Here is a 20,121-nt window from a genome sequence, read left to right as displayed (position 1 = left end):
TTTTTCAAAAAACCCATGAATTGATTTAAAATTTTGCAGGTAGCTTTTTAATAGTAATAAGAACCTATAATAACAAATTCAGCATGCCAGCTTTGTTTAAGTATAGCCTATACTTAAAATAAAACTGAGCATAGTATCAATTTTGGTTTCACTTGTTTAGAAAGTAATTTTGAATTATGCGAAGGGTAATAACCGCGAAGGTATTAGGGATAATCGAACGAAAATACAGGGGTAATACCCATTTATTTTCGAAGTTATAATACTGTATTAAAAGAGATTGAACCTATTATATTTAATATTGCACTTTAGGAGAAGAGAGGGTCGAAGGTGTTATTTGATTCTTGCCGATCATAAAGCTAAATCATATTAAGTAAAAGAAAATCAACAATTTTCTTTATGAGCTATGAAAGTCCTATTCAACTTTATACAAGTATTAATCATCTCCTATCTATTAAAACAATTTCGTTGGCGTTTAAAAATTGTAAAATTTTCTCTAAATCACGCAGAATGTTATTTTGCACGTTTACGCACAATTGAGATAAGACAGAAAGCTTCATCTTAAAAAAGGTCTTGTGGATCTAACCAGGATATCAGAAACGAAGGGTTGAGAGCTGAGGTTTGCTCCCGGGCTATAATAGTTTTCTCCGTGACAGACGAAATAGGCTTGAGAAACAAGATGGGTTCTTGGCGTCAAAGGCATGTGTCCTGATATCAGATTCGCGTCTGCTCATCCGTACGTTGAAATTTCGCATTCAGGAGGATGCGGAATCGCGGTGCGGCTGTCGGAGGGGAAAGTAAGTGCTTACGTATACCGTGGTCGTGCCGGTAGACACGAGCATGAAGTATATCGGTTCACGACATTTGGGGTCGCACCGTATCGAAACTCCGATAAGGAGTTCCATTTTCTCGTCTAATAAAACGGAGACGTCGCTCGATACGAGACGAATTTTCCGCAGCTAACCAAGCGATCGTCTCACGTACTCGAAATTACATCCTACATCTTTGTTAAAATATCGCTCCCTCTCTTTGCTTATTTGAAAGGGATAAATCACTTTTTAATACAATGCTACTCTGTATGGAAGTTTTTAGTCGGAGCTATTTAACGATCAATTAAGAAGCGTTTAGGTACAGAATCAGGATGATACGAGAAGACTTGAGCATTTGCCAGAACGCAATAAACCATGTTCGTTTGAAACTCGCGGAAAGATGCTGGAGATCAATCACTGAACGAGTCGCGCTTGCATTTTTCATTCAGACTCATAATTTACTGTTTTAAGGCAAACATTCACCCGCTGGCATCGATCCAGCGGATGTCAACGTCTGCCGAGGAATTTATTAGCAGACTGCAGAATAATTTGTCGCTCGTAAGCAGATGAATTTTATATATAATTCCGTGGCTCATTCGATATCACCATTACTATTATACTAGACAGTCGATTCCTAAATAATCAGACTTTGATGCACGGTAACTGCGCGCTCGCTATCAATTTCAAAGACACTCTATGTACCTCTTGTCGTCGGGACATAATGAGGTCCGTTGCAGGCGATCCATTGAATCTTTGCGTGGGTTAAACGTAATCCAAAGGGAAATAAAATAAATGAGCACGCCCGTAGAATACTAAAATAGACGCAGACGAGTCAGCAGGTTCTTTTCTCGCGCGAAACCGATTCATCCGGAAATCCAATACGTTTGGAATCTAACGCAAAGGTACGTTCTATCAGGAGAAAAAGCAAAATACGGTCCTTATCGCGAGTAATCACGGTGTCTGGCGCACCGGAAACGTTCTGGTTTTCTTTCAAACGGAGCAATTCCTGCTTTTGATTCAAGTGCTCTCATTCGAAACGTGCAAATAACCTTTTTGTGTATCGCTATTCTACATATGTATTCACGTGCATGCCTGCTTTTTCCACTCAATGCTCAAAGGGAACGGCGTGCAACCTTAAACAAATGGATGTAACCAGCGCGAAATGTACGGATTCAACCAGACGAAACGATGCTCCCTCTTTGCACTGTTGCTACCTACGGTTCATCTTCGTCGATACGCAGCCCAGAAACCGGTGCACGCGGATACCTGATGACCAGTCGATTAACGAACCATGAGATACTTGTATATTTCAGCAACGCGCCCTATGAATAATTCATGCCTATCGCCTCGATCATTCTCGCCGGATCGGAGTTCGATCTCTTCCTGATATTGCCAATCAATCAGTGTATAATTGCATGAATATTAAGCGATCCCGGCGACGCGAGTTTTCCCTTTAGGTACGCGAAACCTCTAGCGAAATTAAGCGTTAACCCGGTTCGAGGAACGTTGAATACGTTTACAAGTTCGAATCCGTACAAGGAAACCGTATTCGATTGGGGGAATGCTGCGATCCATAAAACCTGTTCCAATCAGCAGTCTATTTCCTTAAAATCTTTCAGGGAAACGTTTCGCTACCCGACAAATCCGCTCTCCGCTTCGAACAAATATACGCCAAGTATTTCAGAGACTTATTGCATATCAAAGAATGTGACAAATATTCCTAATCATCGACATCGTAATAATTGTGTATAATTTTCTATTTAATGGAACTATTATTGAAACTGCAATATAAATTATTGTGTCAATCATTGGATCGACTATTATATGAAATATTCTATTAATTTTTAAAAATCGTTGATTAAAAATAGTGGAAGTGATCCTGTTTATTCACCAATTGTCTGGACGACTGATCACAATAACGATGTCAACAGAAATTGCATTAGACTTGAAAACAACGGGACGAGTGGTCGTTTGTTCGAGAGATGCGGAAAGAGGTAGTAAAATGAGCGAACTGCTGACTATTCCACTAGCCGCAGGAATCAATACCGATAACCCCAGAATCGTCGAGCGGCCGGTTACGACGGCCGGGTCGCGCGAGTCGATAGCAGTAAGCAACGAGTCGTGTGGGATCGATCCCGGCTTGCCCAACCCCGTAACGATGATACTCTCTCTCGCTGCTGGGGATTACGTGGCTTGAAATCGTCGCCGATGATTTCGTGTACAACTGTGTCAGTAGTCCATTTCTCACGCTACATCGACTCATCTTAAGATCTTATATTATCTTTAGTGATAAAATCGCAGATTTTTATGAAAAATGTATTTGAAATGCAGAATTGAAGATAGGATTCTATCTATCCAATAAAACTTCTAACATTTGTTAAATTTTTACCGAATACATTATTCTAGATTCAACACACTAACATAACTTTTATAAATGTACGAAAATCCTGTGTCTGAGGATAAGAAAGTTAACTTCCTTAGAGATAGAAGTAAACTCCAGAACTGTGTACTTGTTTGGAACAGAGCAAAATCTTATCTATTACATCAATGCATTCCTTCGGTGATAAGAAGATAATTAAGAGTCTTCTCATTCTTCAAGACAAAAGATAACTGCGGTATGCAAAATAGTCTGTCGCGATAAATATCGCAGCCGTAAATAGAATGGGACGTTAAGTCGTCTAATCGGGGAAATTTACAGCGCGAAACCCAGTAAGTTTAATTTAAATCTGGCTCACACCGTCAAACACCATAAGTCCGTAGTCTGATAAAATCGTGCGACGTTAAATAACCCTAATAAATATTTCACTGACTGTGCTCGAAACACCTCGGCAACAGAACACTACTGAAAAGTGTATCCCTTTTTTTTTCTAGCACATGAACAGATCTGTTAAACAATGTTTGTCGATTTTAATAACACTGAACCCGATAAAAAAATTAATAACCATTGGTAAAATATTTAATGAAACATTGATCACTTTGAAACTGTAAATGATTTTGTTAACCGTGTAAAACGTGTGTCCACGTATAGTTTCAAACGAGACTGTACGTAGGTGCAATGTAAAATTGCATCAGCTATCTAGTAAATATGTTCACACAATGCGTTTGATACGGAATTAACGCGCGTAACGGTGGCAGAACACTCGACATATTTATTAGCCCCTGAAGACTGCGCACGGAAAATGTACTCATTTGGCATTTTAATTAATGGAACATTAAAAGTGCCGGTATGTGCGATAGATCCTACCTGATTTCAGTCTTTATGTAGATGCCCTGAGATCTTATAATAGAACTAACTTAATTCTGACTGTATAAGTGTTTGTAATTAATGCTAATTATTTTAGAGAAATTAATTATTAATGAAGAGTCTAATAGTAAACATGTTCCTGCTTATCGAAGCTGAATCTATTTGTGTAACTAAGAACAACTGCTTTGTATGATTATGCTGTCAACTTTTAGATAAGAAAGTTATTTTCAGCACAAGTACAAGCGTGCCTTTGTTAGTACATCGAAACGAAGTTCAAGTTCAACAGTGAATAGTTTTAGTTCACCGCCTGTTGTATGAGAAATTACATGTATCAATGTTGAATTACACGTTGCTCGCCGGTTTCTTCTCTAATTATGTTGCGATTCGGAATGGGCAAATGACAGGTTTCCTAGCCCGAAGGTTGCGGTGAAGGATGAAGTTAAGAGGAAACGAAGGAAAATGGAAGAAATGTAATTTACGTTCAGTGATAGCACGCAAATGACACACTTGGTTCGTGGTCTTCCTATTGTTCTCGATATTTTGCTGTCTAGACACTTGCAACGATCGATCCCATTTATTGTCAGTCGTCCACCTCGACCGTTCCATGTTGTATCTTTTTATTATCACCGCGGACAGCTCGCCGGATTCCCCGGAGACAGCAAAATTTTTTTACACGGTCTCTCCCTTTCCAAACCAAAAATTTGAAAACTAAAATTATTTTTCCGCGTACAATTTTTTCATCAGGTTTCCCTTCAACTTTTTCGAAACATTTTTTTTTTATTAATTCTCACCGTGTCGGATTGAAATTGCATACACAATACAATTTCACTGCTTGTACAATGAATGAAATGCACCGAAAGTTTAACATGAATAATTAAATACATGTAATTGTATACATGAAGTACAATAGAATTTTACTGCTTGTAGAATGAATCAAATTCACCAAAAGTCTAACGTATGAATAATTAAATGCATGTAACTGTATACATGAAATACAAATATCGAATTTGCTCGCGTTAAACTCTGCGAGGATTAATAGACGCGGGTCAGAGATAGAATGCATTTGAATAATTAACGAAAAGATGTACGCAAATGTTTCGAGTTTGCCCGACCGAAGTTTCTAATAGGAAGAGTGGGAAGTTTGGAACAGCCAGAAATTTTCAACTAATCAGATTCGTAAATTACGTATGGTAAATACAAACCTTCTGCTAATTCAATTGTTACGAATATCAAATACCGAAAGCATATCAGACATTGTGTTATGCAAAATAAGTCATTTGTGATATCGATTTAACTTCAGATTTCTTGTACACCTGATTTTCTAAAAATTTAAATGTAAATTGAAAAATGTTTCAGTCTTTCCTTAATTTCATTTTGACGAAATCACGAGACCGTGTTATTATCTTGAGACACGAACGAAATTATCTTGTAAGGTATCGTTTTAAATTACCGGAAACAATATATTTAACAAGTACTGTGGATCACGCGATATGCCGCCTTTGCGTCATAAGAAATTTCCTGACTAATTTCCTTGGTTGCCCCGCTTTGAAAGGGTCAAATCCTGCCTCGAATGTAATTCAAATTAATTTTCAGATTCGATTACTGTGCAATCTTTACAGAGAATGATTTAATCTGTGAACTGGAACCGCATCCATTTGTAGCGAGCAATAACGCGGTTCGAGATCGTCCAAGTGGAGAGGAGTATCTGTAAGATACACGGTGAGGATTTAAAGACGATTCTGAGGGACGAGGGTGGATCGTCGGTGGGTGGATACTTAACTCGAAAGCCATAACGAAACTATCAGCATCGAGTTAGCGAAGCCATTTGTTTGACCGTCTACGTGGAAGCGTTCATTTCCGCATCGGAAGTTCCCTTGGTTCTTGACAAAGTAAACAGTAGCGGAATTGATCGCGGTACAGACCAACCGATGCGTGCACGATCTCGCGGCTTCGTGAAAATTTCATAAAAACCGAGCTCGTCGAACGGGACACTTCACGGTAATTGGAATTTTATTGCGGAGTATTCTCGCGGAAGATCTGAAGAATGCGCGATCGGGAATGAAGCTGAACAAGAAAAAGAATTCGCAAATACCGTTGCTCCGCGCCACGTAATTATTTCTGGTTCGACGACCATGCTTTTTTTCACCCATGAAATCAGTCCTTCGGCCAGGCGAGAGATTCCGAGCTCGTCGTGAAAAATTGTCAAGCCAAGTTCTAAATGAAACTCGAAATCGGTTTATACACAATCGATAATTTAATCAATATTAACTTCGCTCGTTAATCGCTTCTAACTGAATCTAAAAGTTGCTGCGACGCCGCCGCGCCAGTTGAAAAATGTAGTTTTAAAAGCCGTCCCGCCGTTCAGTTGTCTTCGCCCCGAGTTAATTGCAAAGTAATTGCTCAGAAATGAAGATTCATGGAGCACGAGTTTCTTGCTGATATTACGCCACGTTTCGAGCGTTGTTACCTCGAAAGAACGAGTAATAATTACTCCTTTTTATAATACTTCCACGATGCTTTTTCAAAGCTTTATCATGATTATTTCGTGAGAAAAATTGCTCCATCTCGTACAAACTTGACGACTTAATAAAATGTAATCCTCTAATTAAGTCTGTCTTTATGTTAATGGAGTCAATTCTGTATAAAATTATCTGCGGATTTTATGTATTCATAGAAACACGAGAAAGATCAAAAGTGAAATCCACGTTGTTGAAGATTAAAGGAATTTAAATTGATATCATAAATGTTTTAATTCGCATAATGATCGGTCTAGTAATTTCATTTCTAAAATCGATAATAAACGCAGTTCTCGTTTGGACGTCAGAAAACCGTTCTAATTGCTTCTTCCATTACTCCCGGATCCCTCGATACGATTTTTACTCTACGGCAACCGTCATTTATATCGAATTCTATAAATTGATTAAATATCGAATTATCACGTGATGACTGTTTCCCCCTCTGTTAACGTAAATTGTATTAAGAATTTTCGTGGTTTAAAAGCTTTGTCAGCCCATCTGGTCGTAAATCAGCTGTCCACAGTGCTGGACGTTTTATTTCATTGAATGGGTTTAGTTTAACCAGCTGAAAAGCGGGGTTAATTTCATTGCACGAGCCAACAATGAATACAACACACACATGTTCAGCTGTCGAGCAAGGTTACGACCTTAATAAAAGCCGATTTCATGTACCGTAGAAACAAAAAGTATCATATATATTCTGATTAACTTTTATAAATCCCCCGAAGTATGTCACATTTAAATTCCTAATTAATATAACGTTATGAGGCTGTTGGGAAATTTAATGTGTTATGTATTTTATGTATTATTTATTAATAAATGAATGGTGCAGAGGAACTTTTAGTGACTACTGTACCTTGCATAGGTAAAAACCGTGCAATGTGGGCTATTGGGACCGCCTATTCAATTTAGGATACAATCCGGGCAAATTGAAATGTATAAAAGAAACATCGACTCTGCCCGTTTCACTCAAGCTACTCCTTTCTCTAGAACATTTAGTTAAAAGTCAATGAGCATTTCTTCTTCCACTTTTCTTGCTCCAGAAGGAAACTTCCATAAAGCGAAACGAAGATTTCTGGAAGCTTGAACTTCTCGAACGGGTTCTCCATCCTTTTGAGGAATGGACGGTATGTACACTGTACGCGATTTCTGCTGAGTCAAAAGAGTCGACTCGCAGCTAACCAGCACACGCTTTATATTCTCGTTATAATACATTATTATATTAAATTCTCCTTTTCAAAGGCGACTCCATTCGAAACAGATTTCGTCCTCCAGGAAACCGAAAGCTTCAAAAAATTCTCTCTCTCGCTTTCTTTTTGTACAATTAATTCTTTCTGGGAAACGATATTTCATTAAAATCGTTTTCTCCTATTGCAAGGACAAGTGTTATCATGCAAGATAAGTCTCAAGAAATATTATAAATTGTCCATTAGTCAGTGACTTCGTAAATCCTGACATAAATACATCAATCATATATTGAACTCGTACGCGACACATTCCGACAAAATCATGTAATAAATACTTCTCACTCACTGACTGATTCTGTATATAATAAAAATGATATTATTGTGAGTCGACGCAGTGAGAACGGAACGTTGTCTGAGAAATCGACAGCAGAGATAAATCAGCCTGAAGAAGTTTTTGGTTCGCTTCACCCCCGGTCGGAACTTAAGAAATCCGGTGGACAGTTCTGACTCCAACGCGAAAGTCAGACAGTTTTATATCGTAGCAGATACTTCCGTTCGATACGTTTGACGAAAGTTGACTGTCCGCCTGGATAGTTCAGGCAGAGGAGCCGGCCTGGCTGGCTCGATAGACGGAAAAAGTGTAGGAATCAAATCTAGCTAACGAAGTGACTATCCCGATTTTTCTCGGGATTTATCGTTCGCTGATTTTTACGATGGAGAACGAACGTTTGACTGCTCACCATAAAACTTTAAAAACATTTAAGTGGAGTACCTTTTTCTTTTAGAAGGAGGAGAAACGCGAACTGGTGGACGTCTAATTTTGTGTCCTGATCTATGCATTCCCCCTTCTTTGTATTTAACTACTTTCTTAGAAACGAGAGTAACGTTCGTAACGTAAAACAAGGGAAATTTTTAGAGAAAAGAATTCTCATTTTGTTTTGCATTATGCTGCTATTTCGCTGCTTCCCATTTTTTGTCAATGAATCTTCTATGCATTTGGAACATAATTAAAATCTGAACGAAGTATCATTCGATATAAAAGGAATTGCGTACGTAGAATAAAGACGTGTGATTGCAACTTCAACCAATTCGATAAGGATGGTCCGAACTATAACTATGATAATCGTTTTACTACTGCAGAGGCTGGTAACGATGGTATTTTAACGATAGAAGATGAAGCTCGAGGCTGTTGACCCTCGCACTCGAACGATCTACTTTGAGTTACGGCCAATTCATAACTTGACCGCCCGTTGCGATCGCATCGAGGCATACGCGAATCTCTCAAGTTGGGCCCTTTAATAACTCATTGGCAATATTACGCTCCGTCGAGCGTCGCGACACACCAGATAAATTGCACCGTCTACCAGACACCCTATCGTCTGTGAACCCTTTAATCCTCTGGGAAACCATTGACATCGACCAGCTTCATTACCTAAACCGTTATCACCATTTCCCAGCTCCTCGATACAGAACTCTCCTACGTACTTCGATCTCGACCAATGGCAGTTTTTATAATCGTCAGAAACTTTCATATTATGTGAAATGTACCTTCTGACGCGATAGCAAGACCAAAGTTACGGAACGGAAGAGCTATAATATTTATCCAAGTCTCAGTCATATCTCGACAAAGTAGAGTATAGAGTATGTAAATGAGGAGGGCATTTAGCCGATAAATTCCACTGGTTAAGAAGTATGGACGAAATTAATTAAGTACTTCTGAAGTATTCGAGATAGAAACAAATTGTATAAGACCATTTTTGTAAATAATAGCAGTATCTATAATTTTTACTTAAAGCATTTTCCGGAATTCCGAGAAAAAAAGATCTTCAGTCCTTTCGAGATACTCCGACCGTAAAATAAAATATTTGCAAATAACCACCCTTGTTTCGACTTTATGAAGCTTTGGAAAACGCGGTACTGAATAATCAAGGAATATGAAAGCTCGTTGACATTAGTTCTCATTAGAAATTGTCTGCAGTGAAAAAATGTCCAACGGAGCCCTGGTCGCTCATTTCCTTTGTTTTTTCGCCACTTTTCCACGTGGATACGAGAAGTATCACAGCGCGACCGCGTTGCACTAGCCCGGATGAAGAATCGAGCCCGTCAAGTGCACCGGCTATATTTTTTTATGCTTTCCGGTTCACTGACGAAAATTAACGATGCAAATTTTTCCGAGAAAGAAATTCGTCGGACCGCTCGTACGTCGCGGGATCGGAAATAAAAGCACAATAAAAAATGGAGACTGGCTCCATATTGAGTCACGTTACCATAAAACAAGCGAGAAAGAATGGGCAGGGGAAAAAGCGAAGATCGAGCAACGACTGCGCGTATAAAATTCGTACGTGAAATACAATTTTTATGTTCCATTAAAGATAACGATATTATATGAATGGAATTGTATACGTGAAAGGTCTTGCAAAACGTTAGTTGATGATCTCCTAAATGTTTGCTCTGGGCTGACCAGATGCGCTGTACCAGCATTAATTATAATATCAGCGATAATCCTGCAGCATAATGTTTGTTCCTAACACACGGCGACTACCCTTATTATTCAGCTGCACGTCAATTTGGATCAATCCCATCCTATCCGGGCCACGGCTTCAAAATAGATTACGCGCGCATTACGAACATATTGTGCTTTCATTATACGCATATTGGAAGATAAAGGAGAGGACGTTATGAAACAGTGAAAAAGGCTCGATATTTCTTAAACATTTCACTTGCAACGCGACCATAAGCATGCGGGAGAGAGTCTTCTTTTTACTCGAGAACTTTTACGATTCGCGACTTGGCACCGAGGTGTCAATACTTGGAAGTTAGCTATAAAATTCGAACGACACTTATTCCAAAAGATTCCCAAGTTTCATGGTAATTGATTTCGCTGGGAGAGCAAGGGTGAAACTACGCGTCGATATCATAACGTCTTGCTTCGACAACTTTCCATTCTTTCGACTTACCTCGAACAAGCGCAATGACGTGTTCTATAAAAATTGCGGAGTTCCCCTTCAATCGCGTTACATTTAAACGCCCAGTTGAACTTGTGGTCATGAGTACCAGAGAATACTCGCCACCAGATATTTCAGAATATAAATTATTATATTTATTGCATGATACGAACAGTTTCAATCATGCGCATGGTTTATAAAAGTTCACAGGATGAAAGGAAATTCCATTTTTCATATTAGGCGATTGAATTTATAATGGGCAGTCACGGAAGGAGTGAAAACGATATGTGAATGGAAAGAATGCGATCAATTACGCCGTTGTATCCGTATACCCAGCTCATCATCGATCCCATGAAACTGGATATTGCGTAAGAAAAACCTGCGACACTGTACTGTTAGAGGTTTCCTGTGAAGTGTAAACCAATCCTTACAAAATCGAGTTCCTTGGAATAAAGCGAGATGAATATTTGAGCGACACACGTCTCGAATCCAACCCGCGTTTCAACCCTTTGACAATAAAATTTGATTCAATTGATCCCGACTAACAATAAGCGAACATCACGGTCTCTAAATTGAACGAATTCAAACTGGCTGTAACATTACACGTGATATTCAATGAAACGAGGTATTCTCCTACGCGTGAATATCATTTGAACAGAATCGAAAGAAATTCGTGTCTCTTCAAAATCAATGAACCGTATTCTTATCGAGGTAAACAGAATATCCGTTAACGAACGTGGGACGGATCGCTATAATAAAATGCGCGTCGCCGTTAAACTCGAACGTGGTTTTATTGCAGCTTAACGAGCCCTGAAATTTATGACGCGATGAGATGCACCGTAAAACGATACCGGGGAACGATTATTAAAACATTTGGCCGTCTTTGGTAATAGCGGCTGATTCCAATAGCTTGCAATTAGGCTTGTCAGCGCGTCAGCTTTAATCTTAGCAGACCCCCGGGCTAATAATCCGACTCGATATACACGCCGAAATCGCTTACTCTCCCTGCTCTCACGACAACCGTGTTTAAACCGCGATTTCTCCACTTTCTTTTTCCCACTTCAAACTTTATGACCAGCGTAAAATCAACTGGTCTCACAACCAAGTAATTAATTTCTTCTTTCGCGTGACGCTTGTAAACTCTATATTACTAATTTGTGGGACAACTTCATTCATTAGGTTGATTACGCGGCAGAAAACCTTGACAAATTATCGGAGAACTTAAATACCTATTACACGTATGAAAGTGTTTAAAATATCGAAACTAGGATGGACGTTGCAATATTTCTAATTAGATCACATAAGTATTTAATTACTCGTAATAAAAAGGTCGCAGAATTCCCCACGTTACCAGCAAAGGTTTGTCTCTATAACAAAATCAATTATTCAAAGCGCGGGAGAACATGTTTGTACAACCACGATCGATGAGAAAAAGAACGAGCGAAACCTGGGTTGCTCTGTCCCGGAAATTCACGAAATAAATTTGCATCGCAACGTGCATCGTAATTGCACACCCTTTGTTTTTTTTAAAACTGGCCTCGTCGAGTTTCGCCGAAAAAAGTCACCGCGCGAACGGCCCGTCCGTGTTTACAGAATTGTTCCAATTTTTAGCAAACGTTTTGTTCCCACGAGCTCCACGAGCATGGACCGTGTCGATATAACGGATAAAGAGAAATAAGATACGAGGAGAAACGTGAAACAATGCTCGATCCATCGTTCGTTCAACTGTGTACCCATAAAACGGGGACAGAACAAATAGGAACGTTCCTATAATTTTGTTATTAATTTTTCATGCGCTTTCAAACTTCGTCACTTTTGTTAAATACACGAAGATTTCTTCGTTTCGGGACGAATATGGCTTAAGAATACTATTTTTCTATAAGAGTATAAAATCGCCAATTTAATAATTACATCGATTTATATTTGATTGAAGTAGAATTAATTAACATGTACATTTTGTAGGTACTTTTTAGTACACCTGCTGTACCATACCTTTTTAGTACCATGCTTTGGTGTGAATGTGCAATTATAGACCTCACCGTTTTGCATGCTTTCACTCTGAATTAATTTCTGTAGCTAATTGGACCTCTTGCTAGTTTTCTATGAAATGTATGCACGTAAATTACCCGGAAATTAACAGTCCAGGTAATAACGAAAACGATTGCAAACTAGTAGCTTGTTAACAACATCGAGCATTGTATTATTAACAAGCGAAATCAATTTTGATTACCTACGCGTAATCACGTTTCGAACGCGAGAAGAGGATATAATTAGAGTCGAACTCTACCGTAACTCGAGTATCTCATTGACGATTCTTCGGCAGAATTCAGTTTAATGCTCGACACACGTGACGAACTGGAAGAACAAGTTCCCGTCACCCCGTTTGGCCATTAAATGGTAAACTGCTTCTTAACCGGCTCGGAACAGCTGCTCGTCGCAATACGGAAACTGTTTAGCAATATATTTATTTTTATTAACGGGCAAACTCTTCCCCGTTTTTAATTAAAAACTGTTGCAACAATTTTTATGTCGCGAATATAACGCCTCCTCCTTTATTTTTTTGCGTTCAAAGTTGGACACCGACAATTACCACAGAGTCTCGGGATAAACTGTTCGTGGTTTCGCTATTCCAGTTAATGGCCCCGTCCCTCTACAGTTTCAGAATGAACGCGACAGCGACCTACGCGAGTGCAACGAGTACTTTGACCGCAATTATAGCCACCGAGTCCGAGATGAGAATGGAAGATCCGCTAGACGCCGACCTTGATATTTCTCCGGTCACCCTGTCCTCTACTTGGTCAAGGGTGGGCAGATTACTTTTGTTAACATCGATGTCCGTAGCAGGGAGCGTCGGCAACGTCTTCATGATATCCGCCATCGTGGTAGAAGATCAACTCAAGAAACGAGGTAACCCTCGTCATTTACTTTTACTATTTATATTACTACCGCGAAATCTCGTCAAAGCATATTGCCTGATGAAAGCAAGCTGAGATACTACCGTTCAATGATGTTCAAAACATTATAGCAGAGCTATTCTAATGTAATGCTATTTGTACTTAAACAAATGTTATTTCTATAGATAGAATTAAAAATTGTTTGGAAAAATGTACACCAAACCAGAGATATGAAATATCTACCATCTCTTAAATCCATCTATCTCAAATCCTTTAAATCAATTTCTGTTAATTTAATGCTTGCGGAAACACCTAGATTCTCGTAAATAGTAGAGAAGTACGTGACAAAGGAAGCAGATATTCGTCTCATCCAAAGCTCTTCTGTAAAATCGTTCCTTTTTATCCCCATTCGCGAAAAGATCCCTTTTGCTCGGTACCGCGTGCAAAAGGACAAAAGCCTCTCTTACGCATGGATATGGCGTCGCGAAGGATAATACCAAGGAAGGAAGCGCTCTGTGATTCTTCTATTTTCGTTGTCCAAGATAACCAAAGACCTCTCTTCCTTGATATTTATTGAACAGATACGGACAACCATTGTGGTAACGGAAGCCGCTATCTCTTTTTAACATTCTAACGACATTCTTAAAAGGACTGTCCACTGGCAACACAAAAATACTACCAACGGCTACGATGGTAAACGTTTCATCGCTCGAAATATTTAAAGATGTATTGGCTATACAGTCAATCCCATAAGTTTATGTACCTTAGAAAAACGCATTTCCTATGATTAAAAAGAAATCAGACGTCGAAAGAACAATGCTAATAATAAATAGCTACATGCTAAAAAGTACAGAAGGAAATATCCAATTAAGTATTGACGCTGACGAAAATATTTTTTTTCAAAATTGCGAAAAATGCTTCAAATAAAAGTTATTTTCCTTCTAACTTCGATATTTAACGAGTTACGTATGATTATTTGGCATTTTATTGATGTTGACAAAATCCGACCATTCCACCGTCGAAACGGCGAACTTTTGACGAAAAATTTCATTTTTCTTCAATAACTCCTAAACCGTTGGTCCTACGGGAAAATTGCATAAGATCTTTCTTGTAGAGGACGACGAGATCTACAATTTCTGTATAAAAGTTTGTCGCTAGCATTAATAGTTTACGAGTTATTGACGAAAAACGAAAAAACAGTTTTTTGCAAATAACTCGTAAACTACTGACGCTAGCGAAAAAATTTTACATGGAAATTGTAGATCTCGTCGTCCTCTACAAGAAAGATGTGATGCAATTTTTCCGTATGTCCAACGGTTTGGAAGTTATTGGCCAAAAACGAAAATTTGGAAGAAATTGAAGGGGTACCCCTTGGAAAAATCTCAGAAAAATCGAAAATTTTTTTTTTGTTGTTTATTATTAGCAATGTTCTTCCGACGTCTGATTTCTTTTTAAAAAATGCGTTTCTAAAGTGCATAAACTTTTGGGATTGACTGTCTAGCCAATACATCCTTAAACACGCCAGAACAGTAAAACACGAAATGAATCAGTGATAATTTACGAAATGATTATTGATCGATTCCATCAATTAACGCTTCGTATTGGATGGAAAAGTTCTTTGTCGAATAAAAATGAATACAACTCGAATGGAAGATGAAACGAGATCAATGAAACTTCGTATAAGAATATCTGTAGAAAGGTGAATTGTCTTTTTAATTACTTCGGGAACGAGTTTGAAAAATTTCTTTCTTTTACGACCTGTTTCGTGCCAGTACAATCTACTTCTGTTCGTTTCCGGTTACCCGCCCACCGGAGGGATGGGAAACTTTCGACGAGGAAACGCTTCCACGAAAGATTGTCACCGGTACTTCGTTGCACGTGAATCTTGATAGGGACGTAAATAATTCGAAGTTCCCGTAGCGACTCAGCAGGAAAATTTCGTCTCGTTTCCAGCATTACCTCGACTATAAACTTGCTCTTACGCAACTCTTCGAGCGACACCCCGAGACCGTAATCATCGGCTTGCTTGTAACTGGGAAAGAGACCATCCATCCGATCTACAACGATTCAGCGGCAATACCAATACCAATAAACATACGTATCCTGTAACGAGAATCAGACCCGGGAATCCTGCCTTACGACCACTTTTAGTACCAGAGCCTACCATACACTATGTTATTTCACATAATCGATAACACCCTTGGCAAATGTATTCCATTTCGAAATAAAAGCACCTGCTCAGAACCGTATCATATCATAAAAAAGTATCAGAACGTCGTTAAAACACAGAGATAACTCAGCCGTACTAAAAAAAAAAATGCTATTCGTTTTCTCATAACAATTAAAAGAATATACAGAAGATGGAAACGCTGCGATGCACGAGAACATTAAAAGTGAACGCATATTGCGAAGAAACGAATGTTGTTTACTGCTTCTCTACTCGGATTTATTTACGACGTATCGATTCGAAATTGCGAAAGAGATTTACGCATTTCAAAGATCTCTGCTCGGGATTAGCCCGAGACGAACGCTGGTATACCGAGTCGAGTACGCGGACTAATTCAAGTACAATCGACTCCTGCGCTATACGCGTGGTAATGCCGTTACGCTAAATCGATTTCCGTGAGTATTAGGATTCACTTACAGTTGTCGAAGGACAAGGAAGCCCTCAGGATATAACATATAACTGCGATACGATACGTTTCACACAGTCCAATTAGTCCGGTACAAATAATATTCGATTATAATCGTATTGCGAATTATTACGCGAAATAAAGGACGTTTAAAAAATTTAGGTATAAATTCCCTTCGTCATTCAAGTATTGTGCATTCTCATGCACATTGAATGCAAAAAACTCAGAGGCTCGTAACAATGAGAAAAATTTGAATCCGATATCAATTAATTATGAACTTCTGATAATTGGCGATTGTCAAGGAATAAGGATCTCGTAGGTAATGGTTCGAAACGAAACGGGACAGGAGTACTTGAACCCATTAACAAGCAAATCGATGGCTATCGCCATAAAAGAGCTCGTCGCCCGAATCGACAATAGATTTATTCGACTTTGTTCGCGGATCCAGGAAAAATGTAAATCCCGTATTCACGGTCTGCCCGCGTGCACCGCACCGGCCAGTGAATGCCGTTGGTACTCCAGAACGATTGAATACAATAGAGCTCGCAGCGACAAAATCTCTCTGACAGGAAGACGAAGTGTCGGAAAAGCTACGCGAATCATTCCCCTCTCTTTATTCCAACTAACAAAACCTAACTCAATTTTTTAGATCGCTACGTACGTATAGAATGATACTTCAAAACTTCCATTTTTTATCATTTAATACCCAGATCACAATAACTGCGGATTCTTTCGAAGTTCATCTTTAAAATAATTAGAAAGCGTTATGCAAGATATTGCAGTCAATTTTCTTAGCTGTATCAAACTCGTAGCCTGGTAATCATCAATCCAGATTATGAAGAAGGTATCAATGCGTATAACACCGAATGAAAGCCAAGTTTTGCACAGAGCTGTGACGCAATACTTGCAATTAGATAAGAACTAATAAAGTTCATTTAGCGTTTCAAGTTCGTTAACTCGAGGGCGAATTTTCCTGAAACTGTGTATGAAACTCGAAACGCGAGAGACTATCTCCTGTTCACGGCTCATAACTCGAATCATTAACACGCTCGCGGTATCGATACGTCTGCTATCAGATTATAGCAGTTAATGAGAAGTTAGTTTAGGAATGCCAGCTAGCTCGATATGAGTAACTTCTGATTTACGGAACGCACAGTTTACTACCCAGGAACCCTTTAACATGGCAATCAAACAGTACACTTGCATCGATCTCTCAACAATCCATTACCAAAAGCTAATTTTGGAAACACTGCCGGCGATAAATGTTGTAATCAAAATTGATGCGACATTTCATAGAATAATTGTGCTGATGCTTGATATCAAATATTTGATACAACGTTACACGTAATAATTTATATCACGTTCCGTATAATACTTGATAGAATGCTCGTATGCAAGCATAGTTGCGTTCGTTTGCGTAATTTAATTTTAAGACTCGTCAGATTGCAGAGAATCCTTGGATGCATGAACGTTCAATCGATCACTTTGACTGTTCCCCTTTGACTTCGATTAAGTACTAATCTCACTGTTGCAGGAAATGCATTTCTGGTTAACGTGGCATTGGCGGACTTGTTGGTAACAGGCCTCGTGATACCAGTATCCGTAATCGTCATACTAGCCGGGCATGAAGAGTCATTGAGTACATGCCGATTCGAATGTACTCTGGAAGCCCTTTGCTTCCTGGTCACGGTGCTAACGCTGGCTACTATAGCAGCCGAAAATTATACTCGTTTGTGTCTACCGCCCGAAAGGTAAGGATCATAATTCACGGTATACGCGTGGTTTACGCATCCTACTATTGTCTCGAACGGCCATTCATTTGAATGACAATGGTTTCGTACGATAGATAGACTACGAGCAAGTTACACTCGAAGGTTTCGTACGAATTAAAAACGACGGAAATATTTTCTACTATTTTTTTGTACTCGAGAAAAGGCAGACTTGCATGTATATTAAAAATACTTGGAAACGAACAACCTACTCTTGCTGAATGAATGATTCTCTGATTACATGCATATTAAAAGAAAATACGGAGTCGAAGGTAACGGTATGGACGAAGCGATTATAATAATTTTTTTTTAAAACTGGGAACGATTTTCAATTTTCGCTTATATATCTCTTTGCTTCGTTTCATTTGAAATTTTATGTAATACATACATACACACGTATTATCCCGTTGCGTAAATCGTAGAGGTTTTTAGTTGAAACAAACAGTACGTAGTCGTCGCTAATAACGAATCTAAGACCCTAATCTTTCTTGTTAATAAACACGTCCAATCATTCCAATTAATGGTGAAAAATACGAAAGGCAATCATAAAGATATACATATGTATTATCTCTGTGAAGGCAATCCGGTTCAATGTAATACCATTCTAATCCGATTAATCGTTAAAGCGATTATTTCATGATCCGATCGCAATCAACTGAGAACATAACAAACGTTGGTTTGACCTAAACCATAGAATTATAATGAACAATGCCTCTAACCAGTGAAATTTTTTTATTCCTAATTAATCTCTTAGGTAATCTATTTTAATAGCGATCTAATTAATATTGGAGCAGACTGAATCGATAAAAACGATCGTGCAAAATAATTCCTAATGGCAATTCTGATTCTTTCTTGATGTATCGAATTCTTATTGAAAATTATTGAAATGGACACGGTGGTCATGCGAAATGGTTGAAATGGAAAGGGAGCAAAGTAGAGGATCGTAGCGCGATCGTTTCTGTATACTATAGTATATTCGCTACACCTTTCGCTTCGCCGAGCACTAACAGAACGGACCGTAATTTCGAGCACTATTGTTGCCAACGGCAATACGGTCGCCGGGGATTAAAGAGCTTTCCACGAAGAGAGAGAGAGAGAAAGAAGCTTTGAACCATGCACGTATACAGCCATACGGTAGTTACTGATCTACAAATTCCTGCATGCACCCGCTTGCCGATAAAAAACGATATATAGATGCACGACAATTTTAGAATTTTTCAAATATTTCCCAAGTCAATTTAGAAAGGATTTTTTGACTCACGCTTACGGGGTCGTGGAGATTTTATTTTAATACCGCCTCGCGTGTAGCTTATGTCCTAGAGAATTATTCGAAGCTCTTTCGTCGCTTCCGAGACGACAACATCTCTTACTTACAGGAGACTCTCTCTCTTGAATAAATCCTGACACTGTATTTATTGTGTCGAAAAAAAAGAAAGAAATTGAAATGCACGGAAGCGGCGGATGCAGTGTAAGTATTGTACAAGAGCACGAGAGCAAGAGTAGTTTCTACTTGATCAAATTTTATGAAGATATGCTTGCGAAAGATTTACGATCGTTTTACGAAGTAGATAAATCACATTATCGCAGGATAACAATATATACAGTTGAGAAATTAATAGGTGCAGCATGCTCAGCAATTCCGATCTTTACCCGGCTGTCATCATTCACATTTAAGATTAATATCGTAATGGACTTTGCCCATCTACGAACAAATCAAGATATACCTGCTTTTTTTATCGTTCGCCACTTTTATCTATGATAGATTCGTTTGGAACACGTTTCACCGTCTATTTTGTCAAATTTTCATGTATACCCAGGAACGTCAACGACCATCAATGAATATTAGGTATAACCACAGCAGGCAATCTTTCTAATAGTAATTCTGTTCGCAACGCTGCTATTGCATCTCGTCTGTCACTCGTTGCGACGGAGAATAATCGATGGTCGTTATCGTGGAACACATTCGTGAAATGTATTGAACGACGCACGGGTTGGGAATCTGTTCTGGCAGCGGACACTTTGACTTTGACGTGGATCCGGTTCTCCGGCTGCGAAATCACGAATCGACTACCTAATTTTGCATTCTAACTGATGGTTTCCCGTTGCTTGACTTCGCGAAATTGCTGC

At 38.9% G+C, this 20,121-nt stretch overlaps 1 protein-coding gene across 12 annotated transcripts in view; it reads left to right on the top strand.

The window, feature by feature from the left end:
- LOC108630748 (histamine H2 receptor) overlaps window positions 1-20,121 on the top strand; it is a 76,226-nt gene that overhangs the window by 49,454 nt on the left and 6,651 nt on the right. For all 12 annotated transcript variants that reach the window (XM_026818206.1, XM_018034219.2, XM_018034216.2 and 9 more), the window contains 2 exons: window positions 13,355-13,605; window positions 17,760-17,976. In XM_026818206.1, coding sequence (XP_026674007.1) covers window positions 13,355-13,605; window positions 17,760-17,976 — 468 coding nt within the window. The remainder of the gene's footprint in view (window positions 1-13,354; window positions 13,606-17,759; window positions 17,977-20,121) is intronic.

This window comes from Ceratina calcarata, unplaced genomic scaffold (assembly GCF_001652005.2).
Source record: "Ceratina calcarata isolate Rehan_Ccalc_2016 unplaced genomic scaffold, ASM165200v1 scaffold78.2, whole genome shotgun sequence".
NCBI classification, from domain to species: Eukaryota; Metazoa; Arthropoda; class Insecta; order Hymenoptera; family Apidae; genus Ceratina; species Ceratina calcarata.
Note: the sequence above shows the minus strand (reverse complement) of the source record. Positions and strands in the feature narration are given on the sequence as shown.